The following is a 17,033-nucleotide window of genomic DNA, read 5'->3' on the forward strand; positions in this document are numbered from 1 at the left end:
ATAGGTCTATACCGTGCCATTCCAGGGCGTATCGACATAGGAAGAGCTAGAGAGGGAAGGGGAGAGGGAGAAGAAGAGAGAGTAAAAGAAAGAGAGCGGGGGGAAGGGAGGAACAATAATAAGCTGTCTCAAGCAACATTGGTGTCCTTTATATCAAGAGAAATTGGGTATCTGTGCCTATATGGGATAATTTAGGGAAAGAGGTGCATAGAGAAGTTGTGTGGTAGTTACCTCATGGACAATATTTCTAGTTGTCTATTGATTTGACTTGGCAACAACACCGACCCAGGGGGCTGGTGAAACATTTGCAAGGTCAACCATGAAAGCAGGCTCAAAAATCATTGCTATTTTTTGAGTCCGATATCATTTCTACTGCTGAATCTCTAGGAGGGACTTTGCCTTGGGCCCTTGATCCCTGAAGCAGGTTTCCATGCTCGTTGACTTGAAGTTGTTTGCGAGTTAAGTGGCAAAATTGTGATCTCTCCCTGCCCAGCTTTCATTTTAATGCTTTCAGCTTCTTTAGTGGAGATGTTCATCGATAAAGAAAGCTCAGCTCGTTGAGGAAGTAGAGTTCTTCAGAAGGTATTTCAGATATTTTTCCTCCGATTATCAGCAGTAAAGAGTCCCATTAAGTGATTCTTCTGCTTCTCTTTGAACCATTGAGCTGGAATCACCAGCACTTGCTCCCTTAACTCCAAAAATTTTATTTGATTGCCAGCTGGAAATCATCTGATCAGATGATCCTTTCCCAGAGTCTGAAATTGATTGTTCTTATGAGTTCTTTTGCTCCCTTGGTTTCTTCTCCAAAGCTTTCTTTACCTCCCGTATTTCTATATTTTTTGCTAATTTTGCTGATGGTGGTTCAGCTTGCCACTGTTCTGGAATATTTTCTGAAGAAATATTCACATCATTTACTTGCCCAAAATAGAGTCATATCAGACATACTCAGAGCATATTTATTTCTCAAATATTGGTAAAATATTTTAGAAATAACCAAATATGAAATAAATATTTGTAAAATATTTATTTCACATATGATGCCTTGATCAGCATATACATATTTTGTGAAATAAGTATATGAAATAAATATCTCATATACTTACTTGGCCCATAAATAGGCCCTGTCTTTCTTCTCGGTGCTCTTCTTTTTTCTTTTGACTATCTTGATGCCATCACCTATTCTGAATAAGACTGAGTATTGGTCGGAACAATTTATTTATTTTGATCATCCAACTTTTGATTGGTTTACTAAGTTGAAATATCGTCACAAATCAGGATGTCACAATAAATAGGTTGCATTGCCGAATTATAATATCATTACCATTGATTTGCTTTTTGTTTAGAGTTTCCAATTTGGCAAGTCAATCTCTTCTCGATCGGCTTTTGGCTAATCATATGTTTTCATTTTTTTCGGACTAGTTCAAGTGGACCCTCGCACATTCCTCTCTTATCACCCATGTCTGCAATCTAAGTTCAAAGTCTATTGCACTCGGTCTACCTTTGTTGCAATCGAGAAGAAGTGCGGCAAGCAGAACATTAGATTATTTCATATTTATTTCTAAAATATTTATTTCTAACATATTTTGACAAATATTTGATATAATTATTTAATAAATATATGAAATAAAGATTTTTAATTCAAAAAATTATGTAACTTTGGCCCATGTGTTCCAATTTCAATTTAAATTAAACAAGTCATAAGATTAATCTAACTAGCTTTGGGGCATACGCTCAAATAGCAGAAGTCAGTTCCAGTGATGGTAATTAGTTACTCTTAGTTGAGAAGAATGACCAAAAAAATCAATAGTAGATTGCATTATCTCGTGTTGACATCACTCTTAGTTGAGAAGAATGACCAAAATAAATCAATAGTAGATTGCATCATCTCGTGTTGACATCAAGTTTTCTAGAAAAAATAATGATATCTTTGTAAAATTCTCACCTCAATAAAAGAACAATAACTCATCGAGCAATGAGGAGAATAATTGTGACTCAACTGCTACAAATGATGATCATAACATAGATAGGTTGAAACGTGCTGCAGTTAGTGCACTCTCTGCTGCTACCGTGAAAGCTAAGTTTCTTGCCAAACAGAAAGAAGATCAAATCCGGTAGCTCATCTTTTTTTTTGGTTATTGAGAAGCAGGTATTGTATGAGATCATGGAGATGGACATCCATACTTCTTCAATTATCGATTTTGGATGAATGATAATAAGCAAGATATGTTGTCAGATTTGATCATCAAGCTGGCATTTTTTCCTTCTGTTCTAAATTACTAGAGTGGTGCCAATGCTAATTCTTGCGTTTCTGCAGTTGCATAAGCTGGAGGCTAAATTGGCATTCTTCACTGCCATTGAAAGTGTCATCATGAGGGTAAGGGAACAAACAGGCAGAGCAAGACAGAGGCTTCTTCATGAGCGTTCACAAATAATTGCAGCTTGACTTGGCCTGCCCACATCCTCATTTAGAGCAAATCCACCGTCCCTACCTGCAAGAATTGCAATGGTCTATGGCACTACAGGTCCAAGGCCACTTACCATTAGAAGGCCATGATGTCTGGCTATCTAGATGTTCCTTCTATGTACCCGTATGTATGGTCATTCTTCTTCGGTCTTAGGTATTTGGGATTTGAGAATTGGGAGAGACTGAGTTCGGAGAGCGAGGGCCTAACGGGTTTTCCGAATTCAGATCACATCGTAAGATTAGAAATCCAAAATTTCCTCCAAAAATCAAATAGATTGTGTCGGGTCGGGTTCGAATTTAGTAAAACCAAACCCGGCCCGAAAATAAAATAGGTTTAATCTTAGAATCTGACCCGGCCGCATGGATCCTTTAACACGGGTCGGCTCGGGTCTAAGCAGTTTAGTAAAACCATATGCAGCCTTAGTTATTGCTCATGCGTGTTCCTCGTGCAAATGTAGCATATTGCTCCCTGCAACGATTTTCCATTGCAAGCAATTCGTTCCTTTTTATATAAAAAAAAGTCTGATAAAATATTCATACGACCTTTTTGTTGGTTCAAAACTAACAATCTTATAATCATCAGAACTTTCAGGTTCGGCATCATCAATGTAAAATCGCTACTTGGTGCTGAGGTTGTATTCTCCTGTTTTTGTGAGCTTAACATAACCTGTACTTTATTTTATTGTGACGCTCCTCGTCATAAGATCATTGTATACAGAACATATTCGTCTGATTCTTTGTGCATTTACCTGAAAAAGAAGTCTTATATGTGCGGTTGTTATCTAATTTCACTGTGTAAGCATTTCCGTTTAATTACCAGTGGAAACTCATTGGAAGACTCGGTGCAGGTAAATGTGAAGTAATGTTTGCAGAAAGTCCATTTCATCATGGTTCGTGTGCAGGCTGCGCTCAGGCTGTGCTCATCATGGCCAGGCCAAGCTGCTTCCCGTGCTATTTGTGGCTTGCTCTGGAACGGCTATGCTCCCACAATTGCCGATAGATCATTGTATAATCTAAGAAACCATTGCTAGAGGCATAGTTCAGGATTATGAGCATTTCTACAAGCATAATATAACTACTGTTAGAGCTTTATGTTAATAGATCTTTTGGTGTATGTAATCCGCATGGTTTTTTTAATTTAAGAAAGGAGTATTTGATAGATAGCTATGACCAGCATTTATCAAGATTGTGTATAGTAAAATTTATGAATTTATTTTTTTTTTAATTTAGTTTATATACTCTTGAGTTGGCTTGCTCTCCCTTTGGAAGGATTGAGATTGTAATCCAATTAATCTAAAATCAATAGTAGAGAATCCATTCTATTGATTATGATTCCCATCACAAAAAGCACTTGGAAAACAAAAATCAAATTTTAGTATCGGGTGGTCCAAAAATGCATAGTTTGAATGGCTTGATATGATGTTTTGCATATATGGTTAGGAGATATTCAAATTTATGGAATTTTAGTAGGTACATATTTTATGAGGTGTTGATTATGGTTAATGGTGTGGTTGTTTAATTTATATTTTACAAAATAATTTGATACACTAATGCTATTACATTCATTAATGTTCATGCCCGTATGATTTATGGTAGGAGGCTTTTCAAAATATTTTTGACTTTTTTTTTGTTTCTTGATAGTTTCTATGATATAGATCATGATCAATGGTTTGAATTCTCAATTTAGAATGTATGTTGTCGATGTTGAATTGGTAGGATTCAGGCCCACATCAACTTTATATTCAATTATATGTTATTTTTTAGTTAAACGATTATATGGTTATTTACTACAGAATGAATGTAAGGATTGTATTTTTCTGAAAGTGGAGAAAAATTATAATAAGATGGTGGTTGGCTTATAAGGCTAACTGGAGTTTGTGTAATAATGGCAGAGATATTCAATTCAATTCCTATTGTTTTCCCAGTTGAATCATTGAAAGTTAGACCATGTCAGATAATGCAATGTAAACAGTTTTATAAAAATTTTGTTCAAGGTAGCGAAAATTTGGCTGTCCTTAGTGTATAATTAAATGATGCAATATTCATTGAGAAAACTTTATTTCTGGTAACTGCAAACATGTTTGAAAAATTCTCTCTAGCAAAAATTAGTCTCTGCTTTGCTTGGTTTTAATTTTTATCCTATTCTTTCTAAAAGAGCAAAAGCGCACTCATAGACCAAATATGGAGAGCTTCAACAGCTAATACGTGAGCAGGTATCCTTGCTGCAAACTTCTACAAGCTTATGCATAGCTACTTGCAAAATTCTGTAAAGCAAGTACATATTGTTAACTACCAACATTATAAAATTCAAGAAATCATTAAATGATAGCCAGTATACGATTAAGTTAAAGAAGTTTCCACAATAAAGATGCAGCAGTTGCTGTTTTGAGGGAAAGATGCAGATGTTGTTGAAAAGGAGTAAAGCATTAACCATTAGCTTTTAGAAAGGAGAACAATGGAAAAATATTGGTGTTACATGAGTAGAATTTGAGTTTAAAAGACACAATCTTAATCTAATGAACATGTCATATAACACCTGTTTTTTTTTTTTTTTGAGTGATTGTAACTGCTGTTATATAAAATCTTATTATGGATAAAATGAGGTCTCTAAAATCATTACATAATTATTAAGGCACTATTATTTTAAATCTTGCTTCCAGGAGGCTTGAGAGGAAGTAGGAGGCAAATTTGTTAATGGAAGTTTAAAATTGATAAATTTGGGAGTAGGGGACAAATTTGTTAGTTAAAATCTGAAAGTTAAATTGGATAACTTTGCTTGCTTTAAAAAAAAAAAAAAATGCAAGAATATCCTCCTAAATATCGAATTTTATATGAGTACCCTTTCAAAATTGATATTTGCATGTATACCCTCGTAAAATACTTGTTTTGTTATTTTGCCCTTTTTATTCTTAATAGGTAGATGTGCAAAAAAAAAAAATTTATAAGGCGAACACGATAGAAGACTAAAATGTAATTTCAAAATTTTATTTTATTTTTAATTAAAATAAATATGATTTTTATTGACAGTGTTAGAAGAACCGTTATATCAGAGGCATTTATGCAAAAACAATATTTTATAAAAGTACAGAAATAAATATAAATTTTAAAAGGATATTCACGTAAATTTAATTTTGAGAAGGGTGTTTATACAAAAAAGAAAAAAAAAAAGAAGGAAGTATTTGTCTTTGGCCGTGGTGTTTGCATTCCCGATAGGAGTTGTTATGAGCCCAACACCAAATCCAGTCTCCTCCCCGTTTTCCCGTGTAAACTCGGCTCCTCCTGTGGTATTACAATTTTGCCAGGATCGCGGCTTCTCCGGAGTCCGGATGGTCCGCGCCCTCTTGTGGTCGCAACCACGACACGTGTCCCAGATACCGTGTATCGCACGGTCGCGCGGGCGTGGGTTAACGACCGGTTAAGAATAGGAAAAGCCGGCAACCAGAGTTGGTGGAAGAAACTTGTTGTGGGCCTTCTGGGCTTTTCATTTCTTTTTTTTCCTCACAAATCTTTTCTTTTTCTTCTTTTTTTTTTTCTATTTTCTTGACCTTTTTTTTTGCTGAAAAATTTTCTTGACCTTCCAACTGTAGAACAAGCACAAGTGGATGGCAAAAAAAGTGAACAAAAATAGCGAGTCCCAAATAAAATCCCAGGAGAATGGAGGTGGTGGTTGGAGAAGGATGGAGCCGAGTCATAGTGTAACACCTCTCCCCAGCATCCTTCTCTGAGAGCCCTTTTCATCTTCAAAGGAGGAAAACAGAAAAAAAGGTGCTCTTGATCTTAAACCCTCCTCCCTTTTTGTTATGAAATTTTATTTGGTTTTTGAAGAAGAATTCAATGCAAATATGGTGGATCACAGATTTTTTATTTCCTGAAAAAAGAATTCTATAATCTTAAAAGAACGTTTGATTTTTTTTGCAGAGATGTTCTCTTTTATATATTTAGAGAGAGAGAGAGAGAGAGAGAGAATAGCATAGTTTTTGTCGCACATTGTCTCACCAAATGCATGAGTTCACCTCCCTTCCTGTTATAAAAAAATCATTCAATTTTTGCAGCACAAAATCAATGGAGTCATGCACAATTCTAAAGTTTTTTTTTTTTTTTTTGGAAGAAGAATTCTAGAATCTTCGATGAATATTTGGCCCTTTGCAAACGCCTTTTTTGTTTTTTAAAATACAGTGTTTTGCTTTCTTCTTTTTTTTTTTTTTTTTTTTGCATATTGCTCCAACCGGTGCATGAACTCACCTCCTAATTTGTTATAATCATCGAGTTTTCATATCACAGATCAATTGTAATCATGTAGATTTTTTTTTTGTAAAAATAGTTAAAATAATATTAGGCATTTTTGCAAAAACTTTCTTTTTTTTTCAAACATAGAATAGCATATTCTTTTGTTTGCGCTTTTTTCTCACCAATGCATTGACCAACCTCCCTTGTTATCAAAATTCATTGTTTTTTTCTAAGCAAAAATCAATGTAAGCATGTAGAAAGCTAGATTTCTCTTTTGAAAATAAAAAAAGAATTCTTGAATCTTAAAAGAAATCTGTTTTTGAATTTTGATTATCCTTCCTTAGAAAAAGATTCAGAATTTCTGCAAAATCTCTCTCTCTCTCTCTCTCTCTCTCTCTCTCTCTCTCTCTATATATATATATATATATATATATATAGAATAGCATAGTTTTTTGTTACACATTTTTCTCACCTATGCATGCTCTTTGAAGTGCAGTCTGCTTATTTCCCCTTCATGATATGAGTGTAAAAACAAACCTCCCTCTCAAGTTTCTTCCTTCATTGTTTCCATTTTTTGTTTTTTTTGAGTAATCATTGTTTCTTGACTATTATTTGCATCTGTTTTGAATTTTGTCGTTTCTTTTGCAAATTTTTTTGTACGGGTTCTTAGTGGCGTAGGTGAGCAACGGCAAGCAGCCAGGGGGAGGATGGAGTCTCCTGAGCTGGTACTCCATCTTCGTAGAAACATGGCCGAGTCTCCCCCTCTTTCCAATTCTTCATCCCCAGCACCTCAGGCGGCGCCACCCCCAAAGTCTTCGCCGCCACCGCCCCCATCACCACCACCCTCCTCGGCACCTCCACCCGCCACCCCAACTGCTCCACCTCCAAAGAATTCTCCACCTCAATCAAACAAATCTCCCTCTCCGCCTGCTCCACCATCTGATTCTACCGTGCCACCGCCACCACCAGCTCAGTCGGGTGCAGTGCCTGGGCCCCCTCCAAAGAGTACTTCTGGGAAGACATCACCTTCGCCGACACCCAAGGTAGACTCGAAGCTACCTTCGAAGAATGACAAAAACAGCAGCAGCAGCGCCGGCCAAGGTGGCGGCCAAGGCGAGGCAACTAATTTACCCCTTGTTGTGGGGACTGCTGTGGGTATAACTCTATTCGTCATTGCTTTGCTGGCCGTTGCGATATGCTGCTGCTTTAAGAGGAAGAAGCCTCGCAATAACATGCACTATTATGATCCTTCAGTGCCCAAAGGTAATTTTGTTCAAAGGATTTCACAAGTTCATAATTCTATTTCAACTATCACAGAATGCAACAAATTTATACATAATATATACTGAATTCATTTGCCATTAGTCTATGGAATCGCCTTTCTGATGCCGCGACGCTAATGATACATGACATGCCACCGCGGTTTATTTATTATTTCTTGTTGAAGATAGTTGATTTCAATGTGGCTGGGTGAGCTACTGTTAAGATGCAAGCATCACTATTCTTGCGAAAACCAGTTCTCTGCTTGTGTTAAAGATGAGAGAGTGATATTTGTAACCTGAAATTAATTTCCTGAACTATTAATAGTTCTGATGGACTGATCATTGGCAAATTTTCTGGCAGGCAATGATGAATGGCTTGTGAATTTCCATGCTTTTACTATCTAAAACCTGTCAGTATGCTTTGATGCATTTTTCAACCTTATTTATGGTGGTGAATATGGTAATCTCTTTAGGTGATGGCTACTATAACAATGGATCACTCCCAAAATGGCAACACCAAGGGATGGACCCCATGGGCAAGATTCCACCACCTCCAGGAGTGGCTGCCCCAGGTGGAGGCGGGTGGCAGCAGTCGCCACCTCCGGCAATGATGAGCAGCGGTGACATGAGCTCGGGTTACTCAGGCCCCCATGGTCCTCCGTTGCCTCCCCCTTCACCCAGCATTGCCTTGGGGTTCAACAAGAGCACCTTCACCTACGAGGAGCTGGCGGCTGTAACAAACGGGTTCTCTCAGGGCAATCTCGTAGGGCAAGGCGGGTTCGGCTACGTGTACAAGGGCATACTCCCTAATGGAAAGGAGGTCGCCGTGAAGCAGCTCAAGTCGGGGAGTGGACAGGGAGAGAGAGAGTTCCAAGCTGAGGTTGAAATCATCAGCAGAGTTCACCATCGCCACCTTGTGTCCCTTGTTGGATATTGCATTGCTGGGTCGCAACGGATGCTCGTCTATGAGTTTGTTCCCAACAAAACTCTTGAATACCATCTTCATGGTTAGCTCTCTCTCTCTTTACGTAGTTATTTCAGTTAAATTAAAATCTGTGGTGTATGTGTTTCATTCTATCTCGGTAGAATAGTTAGTCTGAAGAGAATGGGTATTTCTGCACTCCAACTGCATATAATCCGCTGCAGGATTCAAATTAATAGTTTGCAACTATCTTTTCCAGGAAAAGATCTTCCGGTAATGGATTTTCCAACAAGAATTAAAATTGCATTAGGATCAGCAAAAGGCCTTGCCTACTTGCACGAAGACTGTGAGTTCCATGTTCATATTCTCTTCCTAGACACTTAATTTAACTTGGTTGAATTACCATATTTAACTGTTCTTTTTCTTTTGTATCTGCATAAAGGCCACCCTCGCATTTTCCATCGTGACATTAAAGCTGCTAACATTCTCTTGGATAATAAATTTGAAGCCATGGTAAGGTGGCCTAGACATGGTTTTTCTTATTATATGACAAACACCTTGTGCGATGGTCTTTTAGTTCTCTTATCATTATAAAGGACCTGACCAGCTGTATGGTTACTTATCCAGGTTGCGGATTTTGGACTGGCCAAGTTAAATTCTGACAATGACACACATGTTTCGACGCGTGTGATGGGAACTTTTGGGTGAGGAAGATCATCCTAGAGTAATTAATCAAAGATTAATAGCAAATCCAGATGGATTCCCTCTTATTGACACAATCTTCTTCCTCAAATGTAGGTATTTGGCTCCAGAGTATGCATCAAGCGGTAAGCTGACGGAGAAATCCGACGTCTTCTCGTTTGGTGTGATGCTTTTGGAGCTGATAACTGGACGACGCCCTGTTGACGATACCCATGCATTCATGGAAGATAGCTTGGTTGATTGGGTTAGTGTGCTACTCAATTCTTTCTTTTCTCATCAACTAATGAAACTCCATATATCTAACTTGCTTGTTCGGAGCAGGCAAGGCCTGTTTTAAGCCGTGCATTGTCCAATGAAAATTTTGATGAGTTGGTAGATCCGCACCTGGAGAACGATTACAATGCAATAGAGATGCAACGCATGATAGCATGTGCTGCTGCTTGTGTTCGCCATTCCGCGAGGAGGCGCCCCAAGATGAGTCAGGTATGGAGCCTTTACATCATCTTCCTGCCCCCAAAGGAAGGATGGTGCATCTAATTCCTAATGATTTGACAAGTCCTATCATTCGAAGGTTCGGATGTGAGAAATGATTGTTCTGAAACAGATTGTGAGGGCATTGGAGGGTGACACATCGCTTGAAGACTTGAATGAGGGGGTGAAGCCCGGGCAGAGTTCATACTTCAACTCAAGCTCAGATTATGAGTCAGGTTCGTATAGCGCAAACATGAGGCAGTTCAGGAGGGTTGTGCTTGGAGGCGAGGAGTTCAGCAATGAGTACAGTGGACAGACCAATGACTATGGGCTCAATGCCTCTGACTTGAGCAGCTCTGGGGAGTTGAATGCCTTTGGAAATCAGAGGCACAGAGCTCGTTGATCTCCCTGGAAATTAAAAAAAGAAAGAAAAGAAAAGGAAAGGAAAAATATGATCATGATAGAATTAAGATATACTCAATCATGAAACTAAGGAGCTTGTTGAATTGAATGTGTTGTAGCCTTCTTTTGTTGGTGGGAGAGATGATTTGGTTAATGTCTATCAGTGCCTGTTCTTATCAATATTGTAATTATTGGACTTGGCTTCTATTATTTACTGGCAGCTTGGACCATTATTGTTTGAAGTGAGGAAAAGGCTGGGGATTTTCTAGAATTCTCTCGCCTCACTTTTTTTCTATGTTTTTTTTTAAATCTCGGATACTTATACAGAATCAAGAAACCCCAAAAAATATCTTCTGGCTAGCCTTTTTGGGTGAGGTCCTGGATTGTTACAAGTGGTATTAGAGCGAATTTGGCTTATAGCCTATGTGGACTAGGAGACATTGAAGTACGGGTTCATAGAGGCTGACCATGGGCCGATTATGGTGCTTGTAATTAGATTTGAATATATTTGAACTCTTAGCCTGACGAGAATGTCCGGGCTTGAATGGAGAGAGTATGTGAGGATCCGTGCAGGCATGTGTTTAGTCTCACATTGATTATTCGTTGAGGAGATTTTCGGTACTTTCTATTGACTAGTTTGAAGAAATTTGATATTTTACTGCTTGCAGGCCAACATGCTACTAGTCACTTGATTAACATTGGTTTTACTTCAGTGGATCTCACAATTAAGGTACTCTTCTACTGGAATATCAATGGGCTGGTTAGAGCATAGTCAAATTCTTAGGGTGCCTCGTAACTATGCCTGAAAATTTTAGGGTCTGGTTGATAAGTTTAAGTAGTACCCCTTGTTTCTGCTTATGAAAAATAGCAACTGGCTATTTTTGCTAGCCTCCTAGCAATGGAAGTTTTACCTGAAATGCTAAGTTTTACTAAGACATAAAATAATCACCTTTAGTTCCATATAAAGCAGATCTCATAAAAAATAACCAAATGATTGTTTGATAAAACCGAATTATCTTAACAGATTAAAAAAAAGGAACTATCTTATATAAGTTTTGTATAAACGCATTCTAGTGAAACCTGAAATGCATGCATGCTAGTGGGGGTAGGAACTTCTCACCTTCTTGATATTGTTTCGGATCCCATAGAAGAGCATGTAAAGTATGACCCCCAATTGTAAAGAGACTTCGTATGCCATCTCTTTGGCAGCCAAAGTCTGACCTCGTACCATTAGCTCTCTCCTATCAAATGGATTGAAAGAAGCTTGTGGAAGGCTTTAATTAGTCTTCCAAGAGCTTAATCTTTCTTTCATCTAAGAAGAGGGGAAAGAGAGTGTGGCTTGTAACCTTTCTTTTAATCTCGATAGTTCGGTTGGTTTGATGTCTGAGGAAGAGGAAAGCAATGGGTGGAAGACGGGAGAGACGTAGGGGCTGGCTTTGGTGCTCCGCCTGTCCTGGAACATGGTGATTTTAGCAGAATGGAGCCTTGGATCCTCTCCAATTCAAGTAGGAAGTGGTCGCAGTTTTAGTGATAACAGCAGCATCATAGAGAAGAACCACAGAGGACAAGAAGCATCTCCTCGCCAACCTCTTCCATACTCTCTTCAACGCCAGAAACTCTTCTCAGTTCTCACACTCATGTTTGGCCAGTACGAGACTCTCTCTCACTCTCCTTATATACATTCTTCTCCTTCTCTTTTGTTTCTCGAGCTATTTGATGTCTCTTTTTGTTCCTACTGAGTCTTCTTGTGGTGATGAAGACTGAAACTGAAACAAGAAGGGAATACCGGCAGGAGCTGAAGTTTGGGTGGAGGGTCGTGGTGGGCTTAATCATTAGGTTCAGAGGGCCTGCTTTCGGAGGCATCGCTGGAGGTGGTATCTTTCTTCCCATGCTCACTTTGACCATTGGTTTTGACCCAACGACCTCAACAACCGTCACCAAGGATGAGTGTCTCTGCTCTGTAAATGGCTCTTCCCTATGTTGGTATTGTTTTTTTTTACGAACATGAAGGCAAAGTCATCCGGCCTTTATTTAAAAAAAAAAGTTTACAGATATTATTTATAAAGAATTTGTAATAAAAAAAAGAATAATATTTTTTTATAAAAAATAATGGTTTGTAAGTAGATATGTTAAACTATTTAACAAGCCGAACAATCTCATAAGTGATTTGAAAGATCACTGTATTTTCAATGTGTAACTATATAAGCTCTGTATTCTGATGTGAGTCAGCCCTTTTCTAAAGGATAGATCAACGTCTTTCAACGTGTAGCGCTGATGTTGTAAGATTATTCCAAAAAATAAAGAACTAACCATATACCATTTTCCTTACTTCGAAGTTATGGTCATCTTCTTATTTGCTGACTCCCACAGATATATTTATACTTGTTTGGTCTGATTTGTCTGGCTTACTATAAAAAAAAAAAAAGTATGATCATAGGGGCCGTAGGATCTACAGTATACTGCAATTTGAGGCTGTGACACCCAACACTTGGACTTGACAATTACTGATTATGACCTTTCATATCTACTCCAGCCCATGCTTATGGTAGGCATCAGCATTGTAGCTGCCTTCAATGTCATCTTCGCAGATTGGGAACTCACTGTTCTACTCATCACCATCTTCTTTGCATTGAAAATGGTGGAAGAAAAGGTCTCAGTTCAAGCACAACTTCGAAAAGTGATTGGAGGAGAGCTTGAAGGTTATTTTGGACCGTAGGGAAAGATGACATTGTTATCCACCGGCAAGGCTTGTTGCCAATAGAAGCAACACGGGAGGAACTAATTAAGCAAGATCAATATGCAGTTCCCAAAGTTTACCCTTGAGTACATGGGTTATTTCTAAAGGGGGAGGAATGTGCCATTTAGTCTAGTTACTACGTTCCCTATTTTCACTCGGCAGGTTTTAAAATCATCACAAATCTCCCTATTTTTTTTTAATATTTTTTATATTGCAATTTCTCAATTATTATATGATGATTTCTTAACTTTTTATATAAGCCGGGTGAATAATCATTTCGTACAAAATAAAAGAAGTAGGATATTTTTCTATTGGGGATATCCGTTTCGAATCATTATCTAAATTGAATTCCTTATTAAATTTTATAGTAAAGACACTTATGCATGCATGGCCGGTTATATGCATGCAAAGCCATGTATGGTGTCCTCTAGTATTTGTGAGTTACTTGTTGGGTTTGAGTTAATCACGTTATTCATGATGTATTTAAGTCAAAGTTGAATAATTTTTGTGAACTGAGATTTAGGATTTATGCTAAGTGGCTAGAAAGATATATGGGAGTCTATAATCATTTAAAGACTCTCATGAAGGAATAGAAAACTATATTAGGTTGGTTTTTTTTTTGGTACAATGGCGATTCACACCCTGCGGGTATGGATGCGGCCAACAAAATTAGAAAACAACAAAACAGATAAAGAACCCGGTACTCTCTATCATACAAATCTGCCAGAGTAGTGGGCCGCATAGGATGCAACCTAATCTGCTGCTCCATTCGCTTCTCTATAGGTGTGTGGTCTGGTGGGCATCACACTCTTGCAATAGTCTGCGACTATCGAGAAGTAACGGTCTACCCTTACCTGCACGATCCCGATCCTGGATCCAATCAATCACCGTGGTCAAGTCGCCATCTAGAATGAGCCGGACCGCACCCAATGTCCGTCGGGCAAAAGAAATGCTTTTCCAGGCAGCTCTGAGCTAGGTACACACCACCGAAGCATCGAAAATCTGCTGACCCCCCGCCGCCACTAGTTTGGACTCATAATCTCTGATGACGAAGCCTGCACCTCCCTATCTCCCGTCGTCTACCACACTGCCATCAAAATTCACCTTCAGAAAGCCGGGGGTGGGGGCACCCAAGATATAAACACATAACTGGGTGCTACAAGAGCAGAAATGGGGCCCCAGATGTCCCTAGCTAACCCGGTGGGTAAAGTCTCAGCAGTACTAATGAACTCCACTGCGTGCAGTAGTGCTCTGGCCGCCGCCACCCTGGAGGCGAGCTGCTGCTCTCAAAAACTCGGGTGCTCCTGCCCAACCACAAGTGGTAAGCTAGATAGGCAACATGAATCCCTCTCTCCTCCAACCTAGATCCAAATGCTGACTTCTCCAGAAAGAGCATGAACTCCTCAATGAATGACCACCTCTAGAAGGTGCATTGTTTTTTTCACCCATGTTGTGTGGTCAATTGAATTGAAGCTGCAGCATTATCATTTGCTGAAATCAAGAGCTAGGTCATAGTTTATATTGATTAAATAAATTGTTGAAATCTTTAAAATGGCATAATGATGATTGCAAAATTAGGCAAGTTAGTTATTCTTAATGAAGTTTTTGGAGTAAATGTTTCAAGGAATAGACTCATAATACTAGTCCCCTCGGATTGCCATATTCATGATTTTTATTCTTGTAAAAAAGCAAAACTAAATTTTCCATTGCCGGGATTTGAACCCGGGTCGCCTGGGTGAAAGCCAGGTATCCTAACCAGACTAGACGACAATGGAAGGATGAAAGTTGTAACTAAACAAATCCTTTATATAATTTAACATCAAAGAGCCCACAAACATAACTTTCAGACTTTTTAAGTTCCCATAAGGCAAGGAACCAACGATTATTGTAAACCCCGGACCAGATGGACCGGCGTGGACCAAAGCCGACGGCCCATCTGGAAATTTTGGAAGGAAGGAGGTGGAGGGCGGCAACTGTTGAGGCGGTTATAACCGCCTAATAGCCGCGGTCCCCCCACCCCTCTGAGATTGATGGAGGGTTATAAAAACCCTGGAGTCCTAAGGACGGGAACCCACCGACTACACTCCTCACCTTCATTCCTCTGTGCAAGGAACTGGATCGGGAGCAGTGGCGCCGGAGGAGGAAGGATCGCCAGTTCGACGCCGCACTACACTGCCGGAGCAGACATAGCAGCTCGCCGGGAACACTTCACGGCTTCTCGGAGCTAGGTAAACTTCTAACTCCTCCATTTACATGCTGTTAAGCTAGATTTAACCTAGCTAGGAAAGGATTAACAGAGGAAAGAAGGGGAAGATCTCACTGTGAGCAACCGTGATCCAATATTGGATCGGTCGATCGAAGGCCATGGACGGCCCATGCCGAATTAGCCTTTCCCCCTTCCACTCGACTGCGATTTTCCTCTTCCCATTAAACCCTAGATCTAAACCCTAAATGAATACTTACCTCTGATGCACGGAAGAGTCCTCGGCTCGGACCGATCGGATTTCCATAGGTGGAACCGGTGTTGGCCGGAGAGGATCGGAGAAGGAGAGCCAAAGGGGATCTCCCTACTGGCCGTGGACGCTACCGGCTCGGGCCACCATGGAGGCCATCGGACCGACAGCGGGTGTCGGCCGTGCACTGTGCGTGCACCACCGGCTTCGGCCGGTTCTGCCGCTCCTCGACGGGTGGCCATGCCCATCTCCCCGACCGGAGGTGGAGGAGGAGAGGTCTCAGCGGCCGTAGGCATCGCAGGTGGAACCACGGCCGCCGCCAGTGCAGCCGGTTGGCTGCAGCGCCGCCGGCTTCGGGCCAGACTCATCCCGAGCCCTTCCGAGCTCACCCCTAGCTTCGTGGGGGGAAAGAGGAGAAGAGGAGGAGGGGATCGGGATGGAAAAGGAAAGAAGAAAGAAAGAGAAGAGAAGAAGAAAAGAAAGAAGAGGGAGGAAGCTTCGGGAAGGGAGAAGAGAAGAAAAAGAAAGAAAAAAAAAAGAAAAGAAAAGAAAAGAAAAAAAAATGGCTGTGGGCCTGATTCCGGAGTGGGCTTCAAATAAACTTGGCTTTAGGAGCCTGAGGCCGGGCTGGGCCCTGATCCAAGCCCAATGTTCTTAAAATCAAAACTAATTGTGTTTCTGGGCCTGAATACAAATGGGCCCAGTAGTTGAATCAGGCCAAGGGTCTGATCCAGAACCTAATTAAACGTCGGGCCTGAATGCAAATGGGCCCAGACCTGAACCAGAGGGCAATTGGGTGGAATTGGGTCAGACCCGAACCAGAATGTGAACCAGAAATTGAATTGGGCCATGGGCCTGAACCAGAAATTGAATTAGGCTACGGACCCGAAAATGAAATTGAGTCCTATGGATGGGCTGTAAATGACTTTAAGATTATAAATAAATAGAAATTAAATGTGCAAGTGACATGTAATTTAATGATCTTGCTAGGTATTGGAGAATTGGCATTTGGTGAGCAAATTAAAGTAAGTAACATGTCTTAATCTTATTATGGATCATGTATCACGTTTTATATGGTGAAAAAGTATTATTTATAAAATTGGAATTGTGTATATGAATTGTGGAAAATATAAGTAACCCGGATATAATCTTATGTTTTATCAAATACTTGTGACTATTTGATTATGAAATTGTATATGATTAATTATGTTTTCACAAAATTAGGATCCAACATGTGTTAGCAAATGATTGCATGATTTTGGATAAATAGCATCCATAGTGATTATTATACTTACACATTATTATGATGAGGTAGAAAGATGCATGGAAAGAAAAATAAAGTTTTCAGCATGATCATGAATTTTATTCAGCATGATGCATTTACTCACTTTCC

The 17,033-nt window shown here is 39.6% G+C and overlaps 1 protein-coding gene and 1 non-coding gene across 2 annotated transcripts; one reads left to right on the plus strand and one right to left on the minus strand.

Moving 5' to 3' along the window:
- The first annotated feature begins 6,079 nt into the window (after window positions 1-6,079).
- On the plus strand, window positions 6,080-10,721 carry LOC103704233 (proline-rich receptor-like protein kinase PERK4). The gene is made up of 9 exons (XM_008787436.3): window positions 6,080-6,229; window positions 7,362-7,954; window positions 8,427-8,960; window positions 9,135-9,221; window positions 9,318-9,388; window positions 9,503-9,579; window positions 9,674-9,821; window positions 9,899-10,060; window positions 10,182-10,721. Exons 2-9 carry the CDS (start codon window positions 7,399-7,401, stop codon window positions 10,449-10,451), a joined length of 1,905 nt encoding a protein of 634 aa, XP_008785658.2. The 5' UTR covers window positions 6,080-6,229; window positions 7,362-7,398; the 3' UTR covers window positions 10,452-10,721.
- A 4,167-nt stretch (window positions 10,722-14,888) lies between these two features.
- On the minus strand, window positions 14,889-14,962 carry TRNAE-UUC. Its single transcript has one exon. It is a non-coding gene; the product is annotated as a tRNA-Glu (tRNA).
- Between the last annotated feature and the right edge of the window lie 2,071 nt (window positions 14,963-17,033).

Source organism: Phoenix dactylifera, chromosome 15 (assembly GCF_009389715.1).
Source record: "Phoenix dactylifera cultivar Barhee BC4 chromosome 15, palm_55x_up_171113_PBpolish2nd_filt_p, whole genome shotgun sequence".
NCBI classification, from domain to species: Eukaryota; Viridiplantae; Streptophyta; class Magnoliopsida; order Arecales; family Arecaceae; genus Phoenix; species Phoenix dactylifera.

Excerpts from the sequence above, each read along its gene's own strand:
- LOC103704233 (XM_008787436.3), top strand. The coding sequence starts at position 7,399 with ATGGAGTCTCCTGAGCTGGTACTCCATCTTCGTAGAAACATGGCCGAG. Across the intron at positions 8,961-9,134 it reads TCTTGAATACCATCTTCATG|GAAAAGATCTTCCGGTAATG; the intron begins GTTAGCTCTCTC and ends TATCTTTTCCAG. Across the intron at positions 9,580-9,673 it reads CGTGTGATGGGAACTTTTGG|GTATTTGGCTCCAGAGTATG; the intron begins GTGAGGAAGATC and ends CCTCAAATGTAG.